At 33.8% G+C, this 19,496-nt stretch overlaps 1 protein-coding gene across 1 annotated transcript in view; it reads left to right on the forward strand.

Annotated features, from left to right (window-relative positions):
• LOTGIDRAFT_173550 (hypothetical protein) overlaps positions 1–19,496 on the forward strand; it is a gene marked incomplete at both ends in the record, with an annotated part of 63,566 nt that overhangs the window by 27,331 nt on the left and 16,739 nt on the right. The window contains 40 exons of the mRNA XM_009051325.1: positions 57–233; positions 599–808; positions 1,202–1,244; positions 1,433–1,596; positions 1,786–1,953; positions 2,273–2,482; positions 2,598–2,645; positions 2,847–2,889; positions 3,026–3,189; positions 3,384–3,436; positions 3,571–3,760; positions 4,233–4,442; positions 4,770–4,812; positions 5,199–5,362; positions 5,988–6,164; positions 6,462–6,674; positions 7,078–7,120; positions 7,377–7,537; positions 7,661–7,834; positions 8,240–8,492; positions 8,884–9,047; positions 9,206–9,382; positions 9,907–10,125; positions 11,062–11,235; positions 12,076–12,118; positions 12,398–12,558; positions 12,788–12,844; positions 13,286–13,495; positions 13,599–13,652; positions 13,932–14,130; positions 14,604–14,703; positions 14,907–15,060; positions 15,348–15,574; positions 16,154–16,316; positions 16,437–16,662; positions 17,042–17,258; positions 17,514–17,744; positions 18,066–18,369; positions 18,564–18,796; positions 19,097–19,286. Of these exons, the coding sequence (XP_009049573.1) occupies positions 57–233; positions 599–808; positions 1,202–1,244; positions 1,433–1,596; positions 1,786–1,953; positions 2,273–2,482; positions 2,598–2,645; positions 2,847–2,889; positions 3,026–3,189; positions 3,384–3,436; positions 3,571–3,760; positions 4,233–4,442; positions 4,770–4,812; positions 5,199–5,362; positions 5,988–6,164; positions 6,462–6,674; positions 7,078–7,120; positions 7,377–7,537; positions 7,661–7,834; positions 8,240–8,492; positions 8,884–9,047; positions 9,206–9,382; positions 9,907–10,125; positions 11,062–11,235; positions 12,076–12,118; positions 12,398–12,558; positions 12,788–12,844; positions 13,286–13,495; positions 13,599–13,652; positions 13,932–14,130; positions 14,604–14,703; positions 14,907–15,060; positions 15,348–15,574; positions 16,154–16,316; positions 16,437–16,662; positions 17,042–17,258; positions 17,514–17,744; positions 18,066–18,369; positions 18,564–18,796; positions 19,097–19,286 (6,411 nt within the window). The remainder of the gene's footprint in view (positions 1–56; positions 234–598; positions 809–1,201; positions 1,245–1,432; positions 1,597–1,785; positions 1,954–2,272; positions 2,483–2,597; positions 2,646–2,846; positions 2,890–3,025; positions 3,190–3,383; positions 3,437–3,570; positions 3,761–4,232; positions 4,443–4,769; positions 4,813–5,198; positions 5,363–5,987; positions 6,165–6,461; positions 6,675–7,077; positions 7,121–7,376; positions 7,538–7,660; positions 7,835–8,239; positions 8,493–8,883; positions 9,048–9,205; positions 9,383–9,906; positions 10,126–11,061; positions 11,236–12,075; positions 12,119–12,397; positions 12,559–12,787; positions 12,845–13,285; positions 13,496–13,598; positions 13,653–13,931; positions 14,131–14,603; positions 14,704–14,906; positions 15,061–15,347; positions 15,575–16,153; positions 16,317–16,436; positions 16,663–17,041; positions 17,259–17,513; positions 17,745–18,065; positions 18,370–18,563; positions 18,797–19,096; positions 19,287–19,496) is intronic.

The following is a 19,496-nucleotide window of genomic DNA, read 5'->3' on the forward strand; positions in this document are numbered from 1 at the left end:
ACGAAGTAAATTCAGTAACTACAAACTGTTATTTATGATGATTTGTATTTTAATAGGATTCTCAGTTAGTGATTGGGCTAAAGAAAAGGGTATAGATTTTACAAATGGTTTAACAAAGAAAGTAGTTCAAGTATTTTTAGAACAGACTGGTATAGCTGAGATGATGTTAGATCCACCTTGTAAACGTGACAGTTTAAAATATCAACCGGCTCTTCCTTCCAAATGGAAAAATGGTAATTAATGCTAGTTAAAATGTGGGCGTAAGAATTGTGAAAGGGCTCATCGGCCGGCAAGCTTCCCCCCGTGGACGCGCCATATTTGAAAACTTGTAGCTTTAAATGCAATATTCTGTCTGATGAATAATGATTTTCAATAATAAATTGTCATGTGTTGATGTAATTTTGCTATCCTCTTTGATTGGTTGTGGTTCAGAAATTTTATAACCTAAGACTAAGTTGCCAGCCATAAATATTTCTGATCGGTCAATACTGGATATGATACATAGTATTGAACATGTTTCTTAATAGATAACAAAGACCTCACACATTTAAGAACTAATGATTGCCAACACACTAATACATTCCACGTTTAATTCTAGATTGTCCAAGAATCAAGACCTTACCAGTACTGAAGGCACCAGTGAATTGTTATATAGCTGACTATTGTACTGGTATTGACTGCTGTCTAGAAAGTGACTTACTGGGAATTTCATTAAACGCTCATCTCAATATTGATACTTGTAACTATGTTATTGAAGGAGCTATTGAGAAAATAGGATTCAAGATTTCAATTTTGGACTATGACTGGGGTAAGATTTTTATTCTTGCATTTTCAATATCCATTACTATCTCCATGTTCTCAAAAGACGATTATCTAAAGAAATTCAATGTAATTAAAACTTTGAAAATACATTCCATTCTACGAAAAACACAAATATTTAACACTGTGAAAAAACTGTAAAAATAAATTGATGTTGTCACCAATAGGACGCTATTTTTACGAAGATTGTGAAAACACCATCTTTCTGGTTATTTCTGCATTCTTTTGTGTTCTGAAGACTGAGCAACTGAAAAGATTCTCGATTTACCTATTATTGGTAAGATGCCCCGATCAACTTGACAAACAAGTCAATCAATTCGATGTTTGAAATATTATTAACCCCACACTCGACCACAATAACATGATTTTAATCATGTTGCAGGAACTGAAGAAGTAGAGCAACTGAGCGAATTTCTCTATTTGAAGTAAGTTTACTACTTTTTTTTAAATGACTAGAATCATGATGCGCGTTTAGGATGCAAATTCTTCATTGGAAAAGCTCGTTTAAGAAATGCTGATTTCTCTGCGAATTGGCTCATTCATATTTACATAATTAGATAGTTACAAATTGCTCTTTGGTTTCTTATCAGAAATATTTTTGTTTTTTCTGAAGATTTAAAATTGATCGCCTACTAGACCAGAAGATATTTATAGTTGACCTGTCTATCAAGATGTGTTTCCAAGGGGCAGATAACTGTGAAGTAGATCTACCTATTCTGAAACAATCTCAGATACCAATGCCAGTATGTAATATGGAGATGGGATTTAAGATAAGGGGTAAGGGTACTTTTACAGACTATATCCTGTCATAAGTTATGTTTAAATGATACTTAGATTACTATTGGTTTATGATTGTCTCTATTGCTATATATCAACGTCATTTAGAATGGAAATTGGGAAAACAAACTGCGCATCCTTAAACCCTGGGAATCCGGACATAATTCATAAATCCTGGTTGTTTTTCAGATTTCTCTTTAAAAAAGTGGATTCAAGAAAGCGGTGGAGATCTAACTAATATTTTAGCCAATCAGTTGATGGATACACTGGGTATCACCAAATATCTCAAAGATACTCCATGTACATTGGTCCATGAACCATTCAGAACAGCTTCTATGAACAATGGTTGGAATAACTGTAAGTATATAATTTGAATACCAGAAAAAATAAGAAACCCATGTACATCAGCTTTATCAATCATTAATGAGGAAGAAATTTATAAGGAAAAGTGATATCAGTAACTGTACCCTGCCTGGCACCATGCCTGTCGTTTTTGCACAATCTTACACACCATCGGATATATTAATAATTTGAAGAATTTATTTCTGTTGAAAACACAATTCCTTTTGTCTTGTTCATTTCTCGACAGTAGTCTTAGATTTAAAATCATTCGTCCGTGGCTTCAAAGTCGGTAGTCAAATGGGAACACCCTATAAGAATTTCAATTTCATTTCAGTGTGTCCATTGAACATAACGTTACCAGCTCTAAATGATCGTATGGCGTGTTATATTCCTGATTATTGTACTGGTATAACTTGTTGTGCTGATGTTAGAGAAATATCCAGAACATTCCAGGCTCATCTCTTTATTGATACCTGTAATTATATATTCAGTGTGGGAATCGAGAAGATTGTTTATAATATAACATTGGTTGATTATGTTTGGGGTAAGAATTGTTTATATTATAATATTGGTTGATTATGTTTGGGGTAAGTATTGTTTACAATATAACATTCGTTGATTATGTTTGGGGTAAGTATTGTGCATAATTTTGAATTTAGTTGGCGATGCTTTTGCTTATAATATGACATTGGTTGATTATGTTTGTGGTAAGTATTGTTTATAATATGACATTGGTGGATTATGTCTGTGATAAGTATTGTTTATAATATGGCATTGGTGGATTATGTCTGTGGTAAGTATTGTTTATAATATGTCATTGGTTTTGGTGTATGTATCTGTAACGCACTTTCAAACTACAAAAACATCCTTAAGATGAAATAACCATTAATATTAAATAATTTTTATAGGAACTGAAGAAACTTTGGATATTGGTGGTATATTTCAACTCAAGTAAGTTAATTATATAGAAATTTTATCTTGTTCATTATGTGTCCAAAATATGTGTTCATTTTTGTGGATCAAAGTCTGAATTAAGTTAGTCAAGCTAGCAGCTACATCAATCATAATTACTTATAACATAATTTAGATTTCAAATTGAAGATCTAGCAGGAGAGAAACAATATCTGGTCAATTTAAAGATGAGTGCCTGTTTTACTGCTGGAGAGAAATGTGACTTGGAAATACCAGTTTTTACTGATATGAGAGTTCCTAAATTGTTATGTGACTGGGATGCTACTCTTGCTTTGAAAGGTATTCACATTTTTATAGCGGTCTGTAAATGTAATGATTCAAATAATTCTTGTGAAGCTTACTAAGGTCCGATTCCGCCGTGATACGTTATGGTATCTTCGGATCTTCAACCCGATTTCCCACTGTCAATGATGCAGGTCAAAGGGACCGACTTAAAAATGTCTGGATGGGACTTTCATTTTATTTCATTACAGAATTACTCAATCTGAACGTTAACAAATTTAGATTTTATTACTTTGGCGGTATGGTGAGTTCAGGCAGGAGTAACTTGTTTTTTCTCTGTGCTGCTGACATGATCCTCAATAATGTGGTTGGCTTATTATATTCTTCCCATTGCTGGAGATACATTTCACCTAAAGTGGTAACATTTAATTTATTCAGACCAACTTTGTTGCAGATTTCAAACTAGATGAATGGATAGCAGATCAAGGTGGGCAAATAGGTGGACAGTTAACTGATACAATCATACAGAAATTACTGGAGAAACTTGGACTTTCTGCTTATCTACTATCACCTATGTGTGACAGAAAGAGTCTCAGTTATTCACCAGCAGTACAAGGATGGAAAAAAGGTAAAATAGAAAATTTAGTGGCATGCTATTAGAGCTTGGGTGTCGTTTTTTTAAATTCAATGTTCAGGACTGGCTACCTTTCTTCAGATGTACGTATTGTTAGGTTTCCTGAATACGAGCTTCAAGACCACTGCAGTACGGTACAATAGAAAGAAAGTAAGCTCGATACGATGCAACAATAAGTGGAGGTTTCGCCTTCTGCATTGGCCTATGATCAATAGCATAATTGAAGAGCCCTGGCCTCCCCTCGGATCTGTGATGGGTCCTAATTTGCAGTGATAATTAAGCCCTCTTAATTCTCAAAATCCATCTCAGGCCATCTGAAATCCGTTGGCTTGCATAACTCTCCGGCTTAGCTCTTAGGATCTCGCCTCGGAGAGACACCTCTCATTTGTTTGGAATATTCTAGATCTATACGTCTCTGTCCATTATGGTGCAGAAAAGTGTGACGTAAAACTCAATCTTCTTTCAGATTGTCAGCTGGACATGAATTTACCAATACTACCCAAAGATCTGTCTTGTCGTGTTCCTGATTACTGTACTGGAATAGACTGTTGTCTAGAAGTACCATTTTTAAAACGATCTTTCCGGGCTGTGGCTAGTATTAATATGTGTACCAATGTTCTCACTCTGTCCATAGAGAAAATCAAACTACAGAAATCTCTTGTAAATTATAAATGGGGTAAGTAAGAAGTAAGACACTGTAGAATCAGGCGTGATAAGTCAACAGAATCAAGTTTTTTATAGATCTTATTGTAAATTGATAACTTAAAAATTACCAATAACTTATTGATTTTCATACTTTGGCGATGAATGTTTAGTCAAAAAAGCTTCCACAGAGTGCGATAGAGACACGTTCGCATTTTGATGACACTGTATACACTTAATCAATATATTATGTCTCTCTTTGTAAAATTGACGATTTTCGGTGAACGCAATTAAGGTTTGTTAGGATATTATAATATTATCACATATCATAGATGGATATGAATTCAATTTACGTTTGCAGGAAAGCTAGAAAGTTTCAACTTGAGGGGTGTCGTAAAGATTGAGTAAGTTGACTTTTATACAAACAATTTTTCATAATACAACCCATTTTTATTGTCAACCTACTTGGTCATTTTAATCCCATGCCAACATAGAACTTGGATCAATCCAGAGATTTCAATTAGTGTCGGCCTCTTAAAGAGAGGAGATTGAACTTGTGTCTTGATGGGAGAGTTGCACATTTGCGTTTTTATCTAAAGCAATGTCAATGTATCTAACAGAACCATGCATTTGAAGTCTCAATGATAGGAAATTTGATAGTAGGCAAAAGGGTTGGTCCTCATTTCTGGATTTGCAGTACTAGATCCACTCTTGCTAAGAGTAAACTATAAAACGTTCAATCATTTAAAACTAATAAATGATAATATCACCTGTCCTCTTTATTTTTTAGGTATATAATATATGATTTAGCTGGAGACAAGCAGTATCTACTAAGTTTAAATATTAGCATTTGTCTAAGTTCTGATAAACCTTGCCAGCCTTCTATTATTATTCTGAATAACGTGAGAGTACCAAAACTCTTCTGTAATTGGGATGCTACCACCGAACTTCGAGGTATGCGTACTACTTTGAATCCTATAGTGAACCACTTCACTACAGGATTCAATTTAATTGGTATCTCAACGCAATAATATAACCCATTTTGCGATCCAATAAGTCAAAATAAAATTTATCACGACGATCCGCGAATCCAATCAAATTGAATATTATTTGTGAAAATTTTTGCCAAATCTAAATTATATTGTATTTGGCAACTCACGGTGAACTTTATCAACCATGATGAATTACAGACTGTTAAGTCTAGAACTGAAGTCTACCGAATTATTATCAAATGCATATCAGAATTTTTGATTGAAATAATAACTTTTATATACGTGTTTCTTCAAGGGAGGGAATTCTTCGCTATTTTAGTTGACCACTGAGGATACCTTTCTACCTACCTATTAAGTGATTAATTTAAAAAAAATCAATGAAAAGTTCTACTATTGGTATGGTAGTAAAGTCACTAGTCAGTTTGCGTTCGTTTCAAATTCGATTCCAATATGATATCCTCCTGTCCACGATGAATCTTTTGTGGGATGAAAATCCTTGAGGAAATATTTTGTACCATGAGACAATTTCTTTATCTGAATGTTCAAGTATAGTTGCCATATCCAAATTTATCTGTTTATGCTTTCAGATTTCTCATTAAAGAAGTTTATAGAAGAACAGAAACAAAATCTAGGAGATGTTTTATCTGAACTGACTTTTTCACGACTATTTCAAGCTCTAAATATATCTCAGTATTTAGTCAGACCACAATGTAACCGTGATAATGATATATATTCACCTGCTAATAGTAAAGGGTGGAAATACGGTGAGTTAAGGGATCATTACGTCCCAATGTATGTAAGAAATGATGGTTTAGGGCTACAAATATCAACAATTACACACTTTAATCTGATAATTGCGTATTTCTTTTCAGAAGGGACAATCCCGACATGACTTAGATAATACGTACTGATGTTTCCACCGGTGTCCTCCTAATTCATCTCTTTACATGGCGTCCTCATTTGCCGAAAGAATTTCTCCATTTTATCAAACAGAAGTCATTAGTCATTATGATTCCTAATTTTCCTTCAATGGAACTCATTGTGAAACGTTATACTTTCAGACTGTCCAATCCAAACACTGGATTTTGGTCAACTACCACACTATGCTACGTGTCGAATTCCAGATTTTTGTACTGGTATTGACTGTTGTGTAACAGTTCCTGTGATTGGTCGATCATTTAACATTAAAGTTTATCTCAATACCTGTGATTATACTCTTACTGTTTCACTGGAAAATCTCGTCTTCAAGAAAACTTTACTGAATTATAAATGGGGTAAGTACATATGGTTTGTGTGCAGGACTAACAAACTTTGATGATTTCGACTTCAATTTTCAGATAAGAAGGTACAGCCTCATCAATAATAGCAATAAAAAAATTGGTGGTATTTCTATGAATTATGTGCGGGGCGAATGCAATTCTTTCCCGGATGTACAATGATAATAAATTTGGTCGGGAACGGGCAAAAATAACACGTAATGTGTGAGTGACACCTGGAGCATTTTATGCTCGTTCGTCATTGTCATTTTGTGATCAGAATAGTCTTTTGAAGAATAGTGGATTATATGACTTTGTTCATTTGCATTGATGTAATTGCCATTTTACAGTAACGTTTTGATATACAGGTGCTCATTGCGTTAGAATTAATCTTAATTTGTTTTTATATTCATACATTTAGGTGAAAAGGAACAATTCAATATAAATGGTATTATTGGAATAGAGTAAGTTTATATTTTATCTTTGAGTAACAATGAACAGGTCAGATCATTTATAGATTCTCGAATTTGATACCAACAAGCAAAATGTCAAAATATCTATAGAAAAGTTGCTTACATATAAATTTAATGGGTTTTAAGGAATAGCAATTTAGTTCTTGGTGTTCAATCAGATTTGTTTTTGAAAACAGAATCTTTCTCGACCTGTTATAGCTTATAGAATATGTCTTTTGAATAATTTTCATCACATAATAAATTTTAGGTTTGTAATTGATAATTTAGAAGGTGCCAGACAATATTTAATCAGTGTTTCTGCTACATTCTGTTTTGATTCCATTACCGGATGTTTAACAGTACCAATATTAAACAATGCCAGAGTACCTAAAATACTCTGTGACTGGGAGAGTGACCATTACCAAACAGGTCAGCCACTGTTTCTTTTGTTAAAAGATTTTTTCTAGAAAACCTCTTTAAAACTTAAAATATTTTTACAATGTGTTTATAGGATAAAGAAGTGGTACAATTGTTGCTCCTATTCTATTTCAGATTTCTCTCTGTCTACATGGTTAGAAGAACAGGGAATGTCAGTAGCTAATGAGCTAACATCTATTGTATTAGCTAGATTATTTAATGAATTGAATATAGCCCAGTATCTTAAAGATCCACAATGTGATGCTACTACTGGTCTTTATGATGGAGCTGTTGATGGATGGAAGAATGGTAGGTTTAATATTTCACATACAAAAACCCCTTTTCATTTATTTTTGGTGCATTTATTTCTATTTGCCAAATTTTCGTTCAACCATAGTCGGAAACAGCTCACTAGACCCGGAAAAAGCCTTCTCCATATCGGTCTCAGAGAGAAGAAGTAGTGAAAATTGGTCTCACTATAGTCGAAAGTAATCCGCTAAAGACGTAAACCGCCCCATCAGAGTCGAAAACAGCCTTCTAAGAGCCAGAGACATCCTCACTCGAGCTGGAAACAGCCACTCTTGAGAAGGAAGCAGCCTCACTAGAGTCGTTTAAAAACTTGACCCTGCTATTTTATGAGTACATGATGCAGTTTACATATTAAATTATCTTTCAACGTTTCAACGTTAATTTAAGAATAAACATATTTTCCAGAGTGCTCTCTTATCACCAATCTACCAACTCTATCCAATGGTTTAACATGCTATATCCCTGATACATGTACTGGTATACAGTGTTGTGCTCCAGTTCCTAAACTCAAAAGATCATTTGAAGCCTTCATATACCTAGATTCGTGCAATTTTAAGTTCCGTGTTGGTGTAGAAAAATATGAATTTAGTAGAAATCTGATCAATTATGAATGGGGAACCAAGGAGAGTTTGTCCATGCATAAATTAGTAACAGCTCAGTAAGTTTTTCAATAATACAGGTGTCAGTTGATTTATCAGTACGACCTTGCCTAAGATGACTCTTAATGAAAGCCAGAATTGATAATTCCTTTCACTTCGTAACAGAAAAAAGCCGAGGCCGCTGGGTTCATCGCTGGGATATAGCTTTGCAATACAACTGTCTTTGGGAACAGGGTACCAGGAAATTAGCCTCGGAACATTTCAACCTTACATTTTTTCATAACTAAATAGTCGACACATTCACATTTCATTTTCCACACAATGAAAATTGTACTCTGTTTTAACTAGATATGATTAAATATAGTATGTAAATAGTAAAGTATAGTAAATCAAGTATGACCAGTATATTATTTTGAATCCTCATCTGACGATCTAGTAATTTGTTTTCAGTTTTACTATAGATGATTTAAACTCGGAGAAGAAATTTCTGGTGAATTTAAATATCAGTGTTTGTTTAGAAAAAGATAAATCATGTTTCTTATCTGTTCCTGTTTTAATCAACACCAAAATACCAAAATTAGCTTGTGATTGGGATAGTACACTAGCTTTGAAAGGTCAGATTTCTTCATGAAAAATATTTATTAAATGGAATTAAGATTGATAGAATATGTAGTGCTGTGTTAAACCAAAAGAAAGCAACTTGCACTTATACGTCTGGTCTGTCAAACCATGAGGATGTGAAAAAGTACGTCATTTAATGTGTTCCTTTCAGGTTTCTCACTAAGTGAATGGTTAAAGACGCAACAAGCTACTGGTGTACAAAGTTTAACAACTGCTTTGAGATATAAGTTATATGAAAAGTTGGAAATAGCCAGTTATATCAAGTCGAAACCAGTTTCGAGGTCATCAAGTCTCTTTTCTCCAGCAAATAGTAAAGGATGGAAAAATGGTAATATTGTTATGCGTTTCTTCCGGTTTTAATAGAAAGGACACACATATATAGGTTTTATAGGTTAAAAAAATTCATTCAGGGACCCTGATAAGTTTCAGTGATTCGGATCCTTAGCCCGCCTCTAAAAGTATATAATATATATTTCTTCTTACTGATTTGTCGGAATGTTAAGGCACACATTAAAGATTCATAGTTTCAGTGGAGTTTCTTATGAGGGACAGGAGGTCATGGTCCCGTCAGTTTCAAATTTCTTATGTATTATACTTTGTCCCCCTTCTGATCTGAAGTCCCAGCTTGTCCTTTCCACCTAGAAACGAATCTGGACATTATGGATCGAAACAATTGTCGTCGGTTTCTAACAGCCCAAAGGTCTTCAGGTGTCTTACAAGTTTGATAATGCACCATATGGTGGACTGGATTTTTATGGAAAAAGAAGAAGAAAAAGAAGAAAGTGTATAAAAGTAGGCCACAAAATTCTCTTCAGTCATTAGGAATTATTTGATTTTTTTTTCAAATTTCAGAATGTCCAATGACCAAAATCGAAAAATATCTTCCTCAACTACCAAAGTATTTTACTTGTCATATTGGAACCAGATGTACCAACATAGATTGCTGTATTGATGTAGGATTTCTAGATACATCAATCTATACTCTAGTAGATATCAATATGTGTGACTATACCTTAACTCTGACCATTGAGAATCTCTCGTATGAACAGAAACTATTTGATTATAAATGGGGTAAGGGAACAAGGTTTAGTTTTTGTAAATACTTTTCATTGCACGCACATGTTAACTTTCCAAGATAGCATGGGATTAGATGGCAATAAAGGCATAAAGAAAAGGGTTATGCTCTGTTTTCTGGCAGCAATAGGAGAAAAGTTGATATATCCCCATGTAAAAGACATTCTTGGGTATATTTGTTTGCTTATATAACTTTACCTTGTGGTTTACAAGACTAGGGAATTCTAGACTATCACCTTGGTCATCTACTCATTACACATACCTCTGTTAATTGATCATCATGCCAATATTTTTTGAAACTTTTGCAATATTTGCTGTATTCTTTTCTTAGGTGAAGCAGATCATTTCTATCTGAAGGGAGTCATACGAATTGAGTAAGTTTGAATTTCATTTCTTTATACTTTCAAAAAACAAAATTTGTTCGATTCTAGAATTTTACTGTTGTTGATGTTTGTTTCTTTATTCTCAATATTCTTATTTTTTATATCTTCCATAACAGTTACATTATCACCAAAGTAGATCAACTAAAATCTCTAGAAATCAGTGTCAATATTTCTGTTTGTTTATCTGAGACACAGTGTTTGTTTGAGAAACAGATTTTAGATAAAACGCTAATTCCACGACCTTTATGTGATTACAAGAAATCGCTTCAAGAAAACAGTAAATATATTTTAACATTTTTAGAAATGATTCCATGCATGAAGCAAATTGAGGCAACGAGCTGCAGGTGTGCCCAAGTGGATATATTATTTGGACTGAAACTTGTTAGGTGGACTTTGTTACGAATGGGACTGGGAACTTGCTATGAAAACACCTTGCTACTTTGGTGTCGGCAACATTATCATGTAACCACTTCCGCATTAAAGACAGTAACACATTTGAAACGTAAACCACAAAGTTTGCAAAGATTCAGCATTTGTTTGATATTTTCAGAATTTTCGTTAAAAACATTTAATATTAAAGAAAAGTTAGCCGGTATAGCATCGCCTGATGTATTTCTATCTAAATTACTGGATGAAACCGGTCTATCTGATCTTCTTGAACAACCAGCCTGCAACAGAGAATCTTCTCCATATATACCAATTGATTCTAGAAATTGGAGAAATGGTAAGTGTGTACCAGAATTTGGGATTTGTTGGTGAATATCCCCTTATCTTCATGATATCTTTATGTAAGCTGGACCAAGTATAAAAGTACAGAACACAGTTTGATGACGGTCCAATCAGATCCTGATAAGCAACCATGTTAATGTGTCTGAAGTGTTAATTGGAAGTTGCCTCAGGGTGGACTCATTTCAGATGGTCAATGCATACGAAACTATGCTGCTGACCTTGTTACCAGAATACGAATCTGTTAAGAACCAGTGACTTTTTATAGGCCCCTCTCCTGACCCGGTTGTTCCACCTCCTTTGATTCCTTTTTAACACACTTTTAACTTTTAACATGAGGAAAAGTGCCTTTGACTTCATTGACAATATGTGATCCTTACTCGACCCCTCATCATTCCTCTTACATGGTGATTCGTTTCGTATGATGGTAAATGTTGTACAATACAAAATCGCTTTATTTCCAGAATGTAAGAAATTTAACAGCTTAATAAGTTTACCAGATTCATCACGATGTCACTTCTCTACCGACTGTTCAACCATCGACTGCTGTATTTATATCGAGTTAATCAAACGTACTGTTAATCTCAAGTTCCAGGTCGATATATGTGACCTTCAGCTGACCTTGACCTTAGGAAAATTAAGTTACAATGTTTCCTTATTTGAATATGAATGGGGTATGTATAGAATATTGAAATGTAAATTTAATTTTTTGAATGAAAAAAATTGCCTTCTTTTTGCTTATCGATCGATTACAAAATTTCAATTTGATTTATTTAAAGATTAAGATCGTAGTGAATTCTACATTTTTTGAAATATTATACTGTTTCCCCTTTTTCAGGTAAAGAAGACGTCTTTCACATTTCCGGCAGGGTTCGATTACAGTAGGTCTATTTTAATTACATTAAAAAAGAGTCAGACTATGAAAGGATACACGTATCGGAGGACTACGGCTGTGCAGTGTCACGATAGACATAAGAGAGAGCATTCAAAATCAATAAATCAATAAATCTGCAAGCAACAATGATGTAAACGTAAGAGGGCGTTCTTTTCAACGGATTACTATCATAGGGCATCCAATTGGCTCAAAATTGTTGATATCCAACCTGGTACTTGATGAATGATAAAAGCCGAATTTTTTGTTCAATACTTCTTCATTTCAGTTATAAATTGGTGAATATGCCCACAGAAAATAAGATAAAAACAGATGTAAAGATAAAAGTTTGTTTTGAGGAGGATTCTTGTTTATTAGAAATACCAATTTTAAAACAAGTTGATATTTCATATTCCCCATGTGATATTACTAAACCACAACCATTTAAAGGTAAAAGCAGCATATATATTTGTTCATACAACGTCACCGCTGCAATTAAAATTGAAAGTACCTCTGTCAATTTAAGCCCTCTGTATACGGCGAGAATTTGCATACATGCAAACAAATTCATATGTATGTAAATGTTGCCGTATAAACAAGGCGGTAGAAGAGGGATTGGAATTATACCCCTATGTAAAATAAAACAACCTGCTGAAATAAACTGTTAATCTTTTTACAGGAATAACGTTTGATTTCTGGTCTTTTAAACCCTGTGAGCTTCAACCGTCACAATCAAGTAAGTATCAGTTTCATCGTACATTAATCTTACTTGAATACTTTGTACAAGTCCAGCAGGGTTCAATTCGGATTGAAAAATGTTATCAGTCTATCACAACAAATTTTATATTTGGTAAATAAAGTTTGATTCGCATTTCTAAAAAATTCGGTTGCAATTTAAAATGTTCCAGTAGTAAATATTCAAAGGATCTTGCCAATAACGGAAATTCCTGAAGGATATAGAGTTCTCGTGTGTTTCTAGATTTGGTGGGTAATTCTTAAAAAAAATATACAATTTTACAATTTGAATTGATTTGCAGATCGTCGTGATGAATTTTGATTTTGGCTAATCATAGGAATCAAAAGGAGTCACAAACTGCGAGGCAATCCCGCTTATTTAAATTGAACAGTGATGCCCAGACGTCGGGACAATACTATAATTTTTATCTCATTATTTCAGGCTGTTCTGTAACTCTACCAGATGAAATCTCTAAAGTCTGTCAGCTAGATGATAACTGTCTAGGAATATCATGTTGTATTGGTGTTGATATAGAATATCTCGGACAATATAATCTTGATGCATCATTCAGATTGGATCATTGTCAAAATAAATTGATTTATTCATTAGAGAATAAGAAATGGGAGAAAACTCTTCAACCTATAGTAAATGGTTAGTAGTGATATTGTTTATGTTTACATGAATATTTCATTATATGATAAGATGATTTTTTTTTAAATTTTGTCAAGGTTTTCTGACCATTTATTTGTATCAGGGACATTTATGGTTCCTATTAGCATTATTCCAACACACGCTGTCGTATCTAAAGGTCTGTGCGATATGTACCTCATGATATGTTCAGTTTTAGTGCAATTGCAAGTACTACAAAATGTCTGACTGAAACAAAATGGATGGTGCAACTCTGACTGAAACAAAACGGATGGTGCAACCCGATGCTATTGGTGAACGTTCTTGTAGTTAATATAGTTTTCTTTTTTCCTTTTTGATTTACCATCTAAACATCTATTTTATATTACTTTATGCCATATTTTTGGGTTGGGCCCTTTTGGGTTTAACCAATTATTATAATATTATACATGTTTTGTAGATATCAACATAACAGAGTCCATTGGAGAAGCCATTGATTTCAGTTTTGTGTTAAAAGATAGTGGTAGTTCCTATGTGACCTCCCTTGACCTCAAACTGTGTGCTTTTAACCAATGTAAATATTGGAAACTATTGGATAAGAAACCTCTTCTGAAACCAGGCTGTAATCACAGAAGAAAGAGACGTAGCATTATAAAAGAGTAAGACAATATTTATATTGAGTTTAGTTCGTAATTTGACCCAGTGCAGAGATCGCTTGCTTCAGTCATAGCCTATAAATGATGCTCGCATTTCACCAAAGATTTTTTTCCAATCGGTCCACTCTGGTCCAGATTGTTCCAGATTAATCAATAGTTCTCTATTTTCCCACCCAATTGAATTTGAACCATTGGTGGAGAGACGAATGACGAACATTCTTGAACATTCTTTTCGCAATTGACAAGTTTCGGGGCGATAGTTTGCGAAAGTAGAGACGACACTTAGGTAGGTAAACGCCAATTAATGGTAGTTGTTATTGATGTCCTCAAACATTCTGTTGTTTCCATTCATGTCCACTCAAATTGATTAAAGCACACCATAATCCATAAAGTGAGTGTGGTTTTAAACTGTTTGAGGGGGTACTATATAACCACAAAGGAATATTTCTTTGAAATTATGTTTTTGTTTTGTGTAGAAAATTTGCTAATTATAAAGAAATGATACAGAGAATGATGAAAGAAGGGGCATCTAATATAGATATACAAAAATATCTTTCTAAGATTAAACTTGAAAAGGTAGCGTTTTTTTACTATGCTTGATGGTTGATAACTCTGTGTTGGTGAGGGGCAGAGACCATTCTTTTATTATGTAAAATTATGAAAAAAACAATATTGAAAATGATAAACGATAAACATCGGAAACGAAAAAGAATCGAAATTGTAACCTTATTTTAATCAAACTGATAAATGTACCGTAATTCGTGAAATGTCTATTTCAGGAAAGTCAAAGGCAGAGCAATTTACAGCCAGATTGGAAAGATGGAGGACAAGCGAATAACCTCAGATCAGCACTAAAAACCATGGGATCTACAAACCCCTCCACAATAATTTACTTTTCTAAAAATCAAAAACTTAAGATTGGCATAGAGGGATGTAAGATTTTCCAAATGAAAATGATTTATGTATTTATTTATGAATTATCTTAGTAAATATTGTTGATGTTAAGTGGAAATAAAAGTTCGTATACAGAGAGTGTATGTAAAACAGTATTGAGGAAAGTGGGGTCATCTGGAAAATACAAAGCTCATAATTTTGTAATCCAGTTAGAGGACGTAAGACTCAATCATAGTTTGGTTTCAGGCTTTTCTCTTTGTAGGTCACTTCTCATATCTGACTTAAACGAATGTGAAATTTATTTTGGATGTAATTTGAATTTTTAGGTGAACAAATATTGGGTATATTGAATGCTGTAACATCAATACTGGACACATCAAGTCAAACATACACTGTGGGTAAAGGATTGACTGGTGTGGGTGTTCAGATGCTGGGTTTAAAGTTAGCCAATATGTCCATAGGAGAAATATCAGCTATGATTGATATGAAGAACATTGATCCTGAAAAGGCTGTCGAGTTGGCCAATGAATTAAGAGATCTTGTTTCTGCCCTGGTAATATAAAATTGTTATATGTTCAAATTCAGTTAAAATTGTAAGATTGACATTAATGCAGATCATGCCATACATGTTTTATGTTCTGTGTTACGTGTTTTGTAATGTTTTTTGCATGGGTTCGTTTCTTGTTTTGAAATTATCTTCAATATTAATGCATTTCGAGTAAAATAATGCGTTTGCGTCGTATCTGAAAACCCTTATAGCAATACTTTCATGCCAACCATAGAACCCAATTATTGTAATGAATGGCTATTACCATACATACACCTTACTTTTGATACGTTTACGTCTTGATTAATCCCGACTAACTCATTTCATGTCTAAAATATTAATTTCATCATAAGATTTCTTTTTGGAAAAACACATGTCGGTTTTCTCCTTGTGAATACAAAACTTATTTTGATTTATACTTTTAACTTATACTGTTATACTTATTTATAATGCTTCCTCATTTCTCCTGCATGGTGATGACAGTGTCGATTGTTGAAACGTTGTGAATAATAATACTGGGGAATTCAAAACTAAGATTGTGTTATTTAATTAATTTTATTAATTTTAATGTTATTTTATTTTTAGTATTCTGAAATATTAAATGCTGTAATAGATGGATCAACGAGTGACATATTCAAGTCTTTTGATTTTACATTGGAGGGTGATTTTAGTCTTCCAGAACAAAGCTTGAGTCTATTTAACGTCAATTATGGTTTTTTGGTTGGTGGTTTCATATATGTTGAGTTTTGTGAGTAGATAGTTTTTTGTTACCGAAGGTGTAGCTGAAGCAGTTATTACATTTACCGAATCCTTTAAAGTTAAACTGTTGCACCGATTGATCATATAACCATTTCTTTCTTTATTGTAGCATTTGGTGCATCATGTTCCTATGGTATGAAGATATATTTGGGAGCAAAGGTCATGAAGATGAAAGCCTATGGTGGAGTAGTGCCGTATGGTGCTGTAAAAGCGTATGGGGAGCTATCTATTGGGTTTATATTGTATGCAGGCCTGAGATTAGAAGGTTACATTGTGACAACTTCTTTCCCAACCCGAGCCGAAATTGGTTTTTCTAAATTCCCTCTTGAAATCGGGTTTGTATTTGATTTTGTATATCTTAGTCAGTTCCTTCATTTTTCCATATTTTAGTCTGCCCATGTCTTTGAAACAAATAAACGACTCACATATGACGCTATTCGTTTATGGCCTCTCCCTCGGATCTGTGATGGGTCTTATTTTTAAGTTAGAATTAATGTGATTGTAAAGAAGTTTTCTAAACTTTTTATGTGTATCGGGGACACTGATAGCATCAATTTGCACCATTCCAATTTTCATTCCAACGTCTGTGTAAAGCGGCATCCACACCAGTGAGTGTGGTTGAGAATAAAAAATAGTGGATCGCAACTCACATGCAACATATAGGTTTTTAAGGTACGCAACGGTATAACATTGTATATTTCATTAATTGTTTAGATTTACAATGGATTTGGAGCTGATTCCTCTGAAAATAAAACTGAAAGCTATTGTCAAATTGAAAATCAATTTATTCTTCTTTACTATACAAAAAGTTTTGTTTGAAACTGAACTCTGGAGATATCAAACAGATAGCATTAAAAAGAACATACTGAAGTTTGGTAAAAATGAAATTGATAAATCTCCACCGATATTCTCTGAATATACGGACACACAGGTAAGGATTGATTTTTGATATTTCCATTTCTATTTTTTTATAAAAAAATGATATAATAATGATATTAAATATTATAATTTTGGTTTGTTGCTTCTGAACAATAATATAAATGATACATAAGAACAGAAAAAGCTCAGCAGAGCTTCAAAATATATCGTTAGATGTCAAAATGTTGAATCATTTTGTTAGTTCTTTACATGGAAGAACTTTGCAAGGACTTGATGTTGAAAAGTAGAACACCTGAATGTTTTTCAGTCAGGAAGAAAAAGACGAGCAGCAGGATTTCCTGCCAGCACAGAAACTCGACATTGTTCAGTTCGTCAGCTGAAAGGACGGGATTATTCTGAACCCGCCATCGAGATTTCTGTAAGAGCCGGTGATGACAAGAGTCAAGTGAGACTGTTTCTTACAGCTGGTACTAAACCTGGTTTAGCTGATGCTTTCTCAGAAACACAACTCGGTGGGCCGTCTTCTATAATCACAGATGTAAGTCATCCCCTCTGGGGAGTTCACAAAACTGATGTATTTATATTCAAGATAATTCTATATGCAAACCATTATTTTTTAAGAGTAACTGGCATTTTGTCCAAGAATGTCTGGAAGTGCATTCATATCTTTTAACTGACATGATATAATCTTGACAACCCATCGGCAGTTAAAGCCGAAATGTCGTATTCTATCAGTATAGTATTGCGTGAAACGTAACCCTTGACTTCTTATTTCATTTTTAACTGTTGTGGAGCGAAATAATGTTACGATAGGTTGCTTTTTATGAATGTTTGTATTGGTTTGTTTTCTTTGTTGTAGAAATTTAAACAACATGGTCAGCCAATATATTTTACAGTTGTTGGTAAAAACAGTGAAGATACAGCAAGCACAGTGACCTGTTCCATACCAACGTACGACGTATCCTTACCCGGAGGCAGATTTACTGCAGAGTTCATCACATCAAGCAATCCTAGAGTATTGAAAGCTTCTGTTGTGGCATTTGAAGATTCAGATTTAGCATATGCAGCAGTTGGTGTTGGTTTTGGACGTGATATCCATGGCGATGAAATAGAGCATTGGAAACCTGTTGATCTTGCGTTTAAAAATGAAGAACCCTACAATGGTAGGTGTACTTCTGTTGAAACATTGAATAACGGCGGCTAATAGTAGGTCCAAAAAAATTCTTGATATTTAGAAACTGGAAAATAATGATCAACCTTACATACACTATATCAGCTATGAGCTCAGCTGTATTAAGTACTCCAATTGGACCATGAAATGTGCAGAACTCTGAGAGGTTTCTGTATTTTTTTACAGCTAATTCAGATGTCCATGGTGATGTTGCTGTTAGTCGCTTTACCACGCAGAAAAGTGGTCGACTGATCGCTCCGGTAGCTTCACAACATAAGTTCGATTACTATCAAGCCTGTTTGAAGAAATGTTTAGAATTACCAGCATCAAAATGTCTATCAGTAAATTATGATTTTGGCAGTAGTGGTAATTGTGAATTACTGGAATCTATCGAAGGACATGAACATAAAATTGCTGTTGTAAGTTAATTTACATAAACAAGCAATGTTTTTCTTTTTACTGTTAATTTTTGTTTGTAAATTAAGATCATTGTCATCGTAGATGTAATGTGACAGATCTAGATTTTAAAGTAACTCAATGGTTGTATAAACCACTTGTGCTTAATAAATCTCCCAAATAACGTGCTGCTTCTTCAGTAGCATGTTCTCAAAAATTAGGATTAACATAAAAATTAAACACTATCGAAATAATATCAATGACATATTTATTATGAAACTTTCGTGGGCCACCTAATAATTTGCCACGTCTAATTCTTTCAGAGTGGGAAATATGTGCACATGGAACGACTTGGTATTGGGTTTGCGTATGAATTCTCATACACAGACAAACAGCTACAGCACAACAAGCTCTACTATTTTAACCTGGATCTTCAAAACCATCTTGGATTCAGGAATATTATTTCATCAAAGGGTGTTTTAATTGACATCAGTCCACCAGTTCCTGGAGATGGTATGTAGTGATATGTTTACTTTTACGGTCTATATACTTGAATTTAGTTCAATTACAGAAGATATGCTATTTGCATCATCAATTGATGCTTAATTAAAATAGGCGGAATATATACAGACATTACTGAATATATAAATATTGGTTTTTGACGATATTGTGTGCAATGTATACCAATCTGATGGCAATATTCAGTGAAAGGTTATTTATGTT

Source organism: Lottia gigantea (genome assembly GCF_000327385.1).
Source record: "Lottia gigantea unplaced genomic scaffold LOTGIsca_164, whole genome shotgun sequence".
Taxonomy (NCBI): domain Eukaryota; kingdom Metazoa; phylum Mollusca; class Gastropoda; family Lottiidae; genus Lottia; species Lottia gigantea.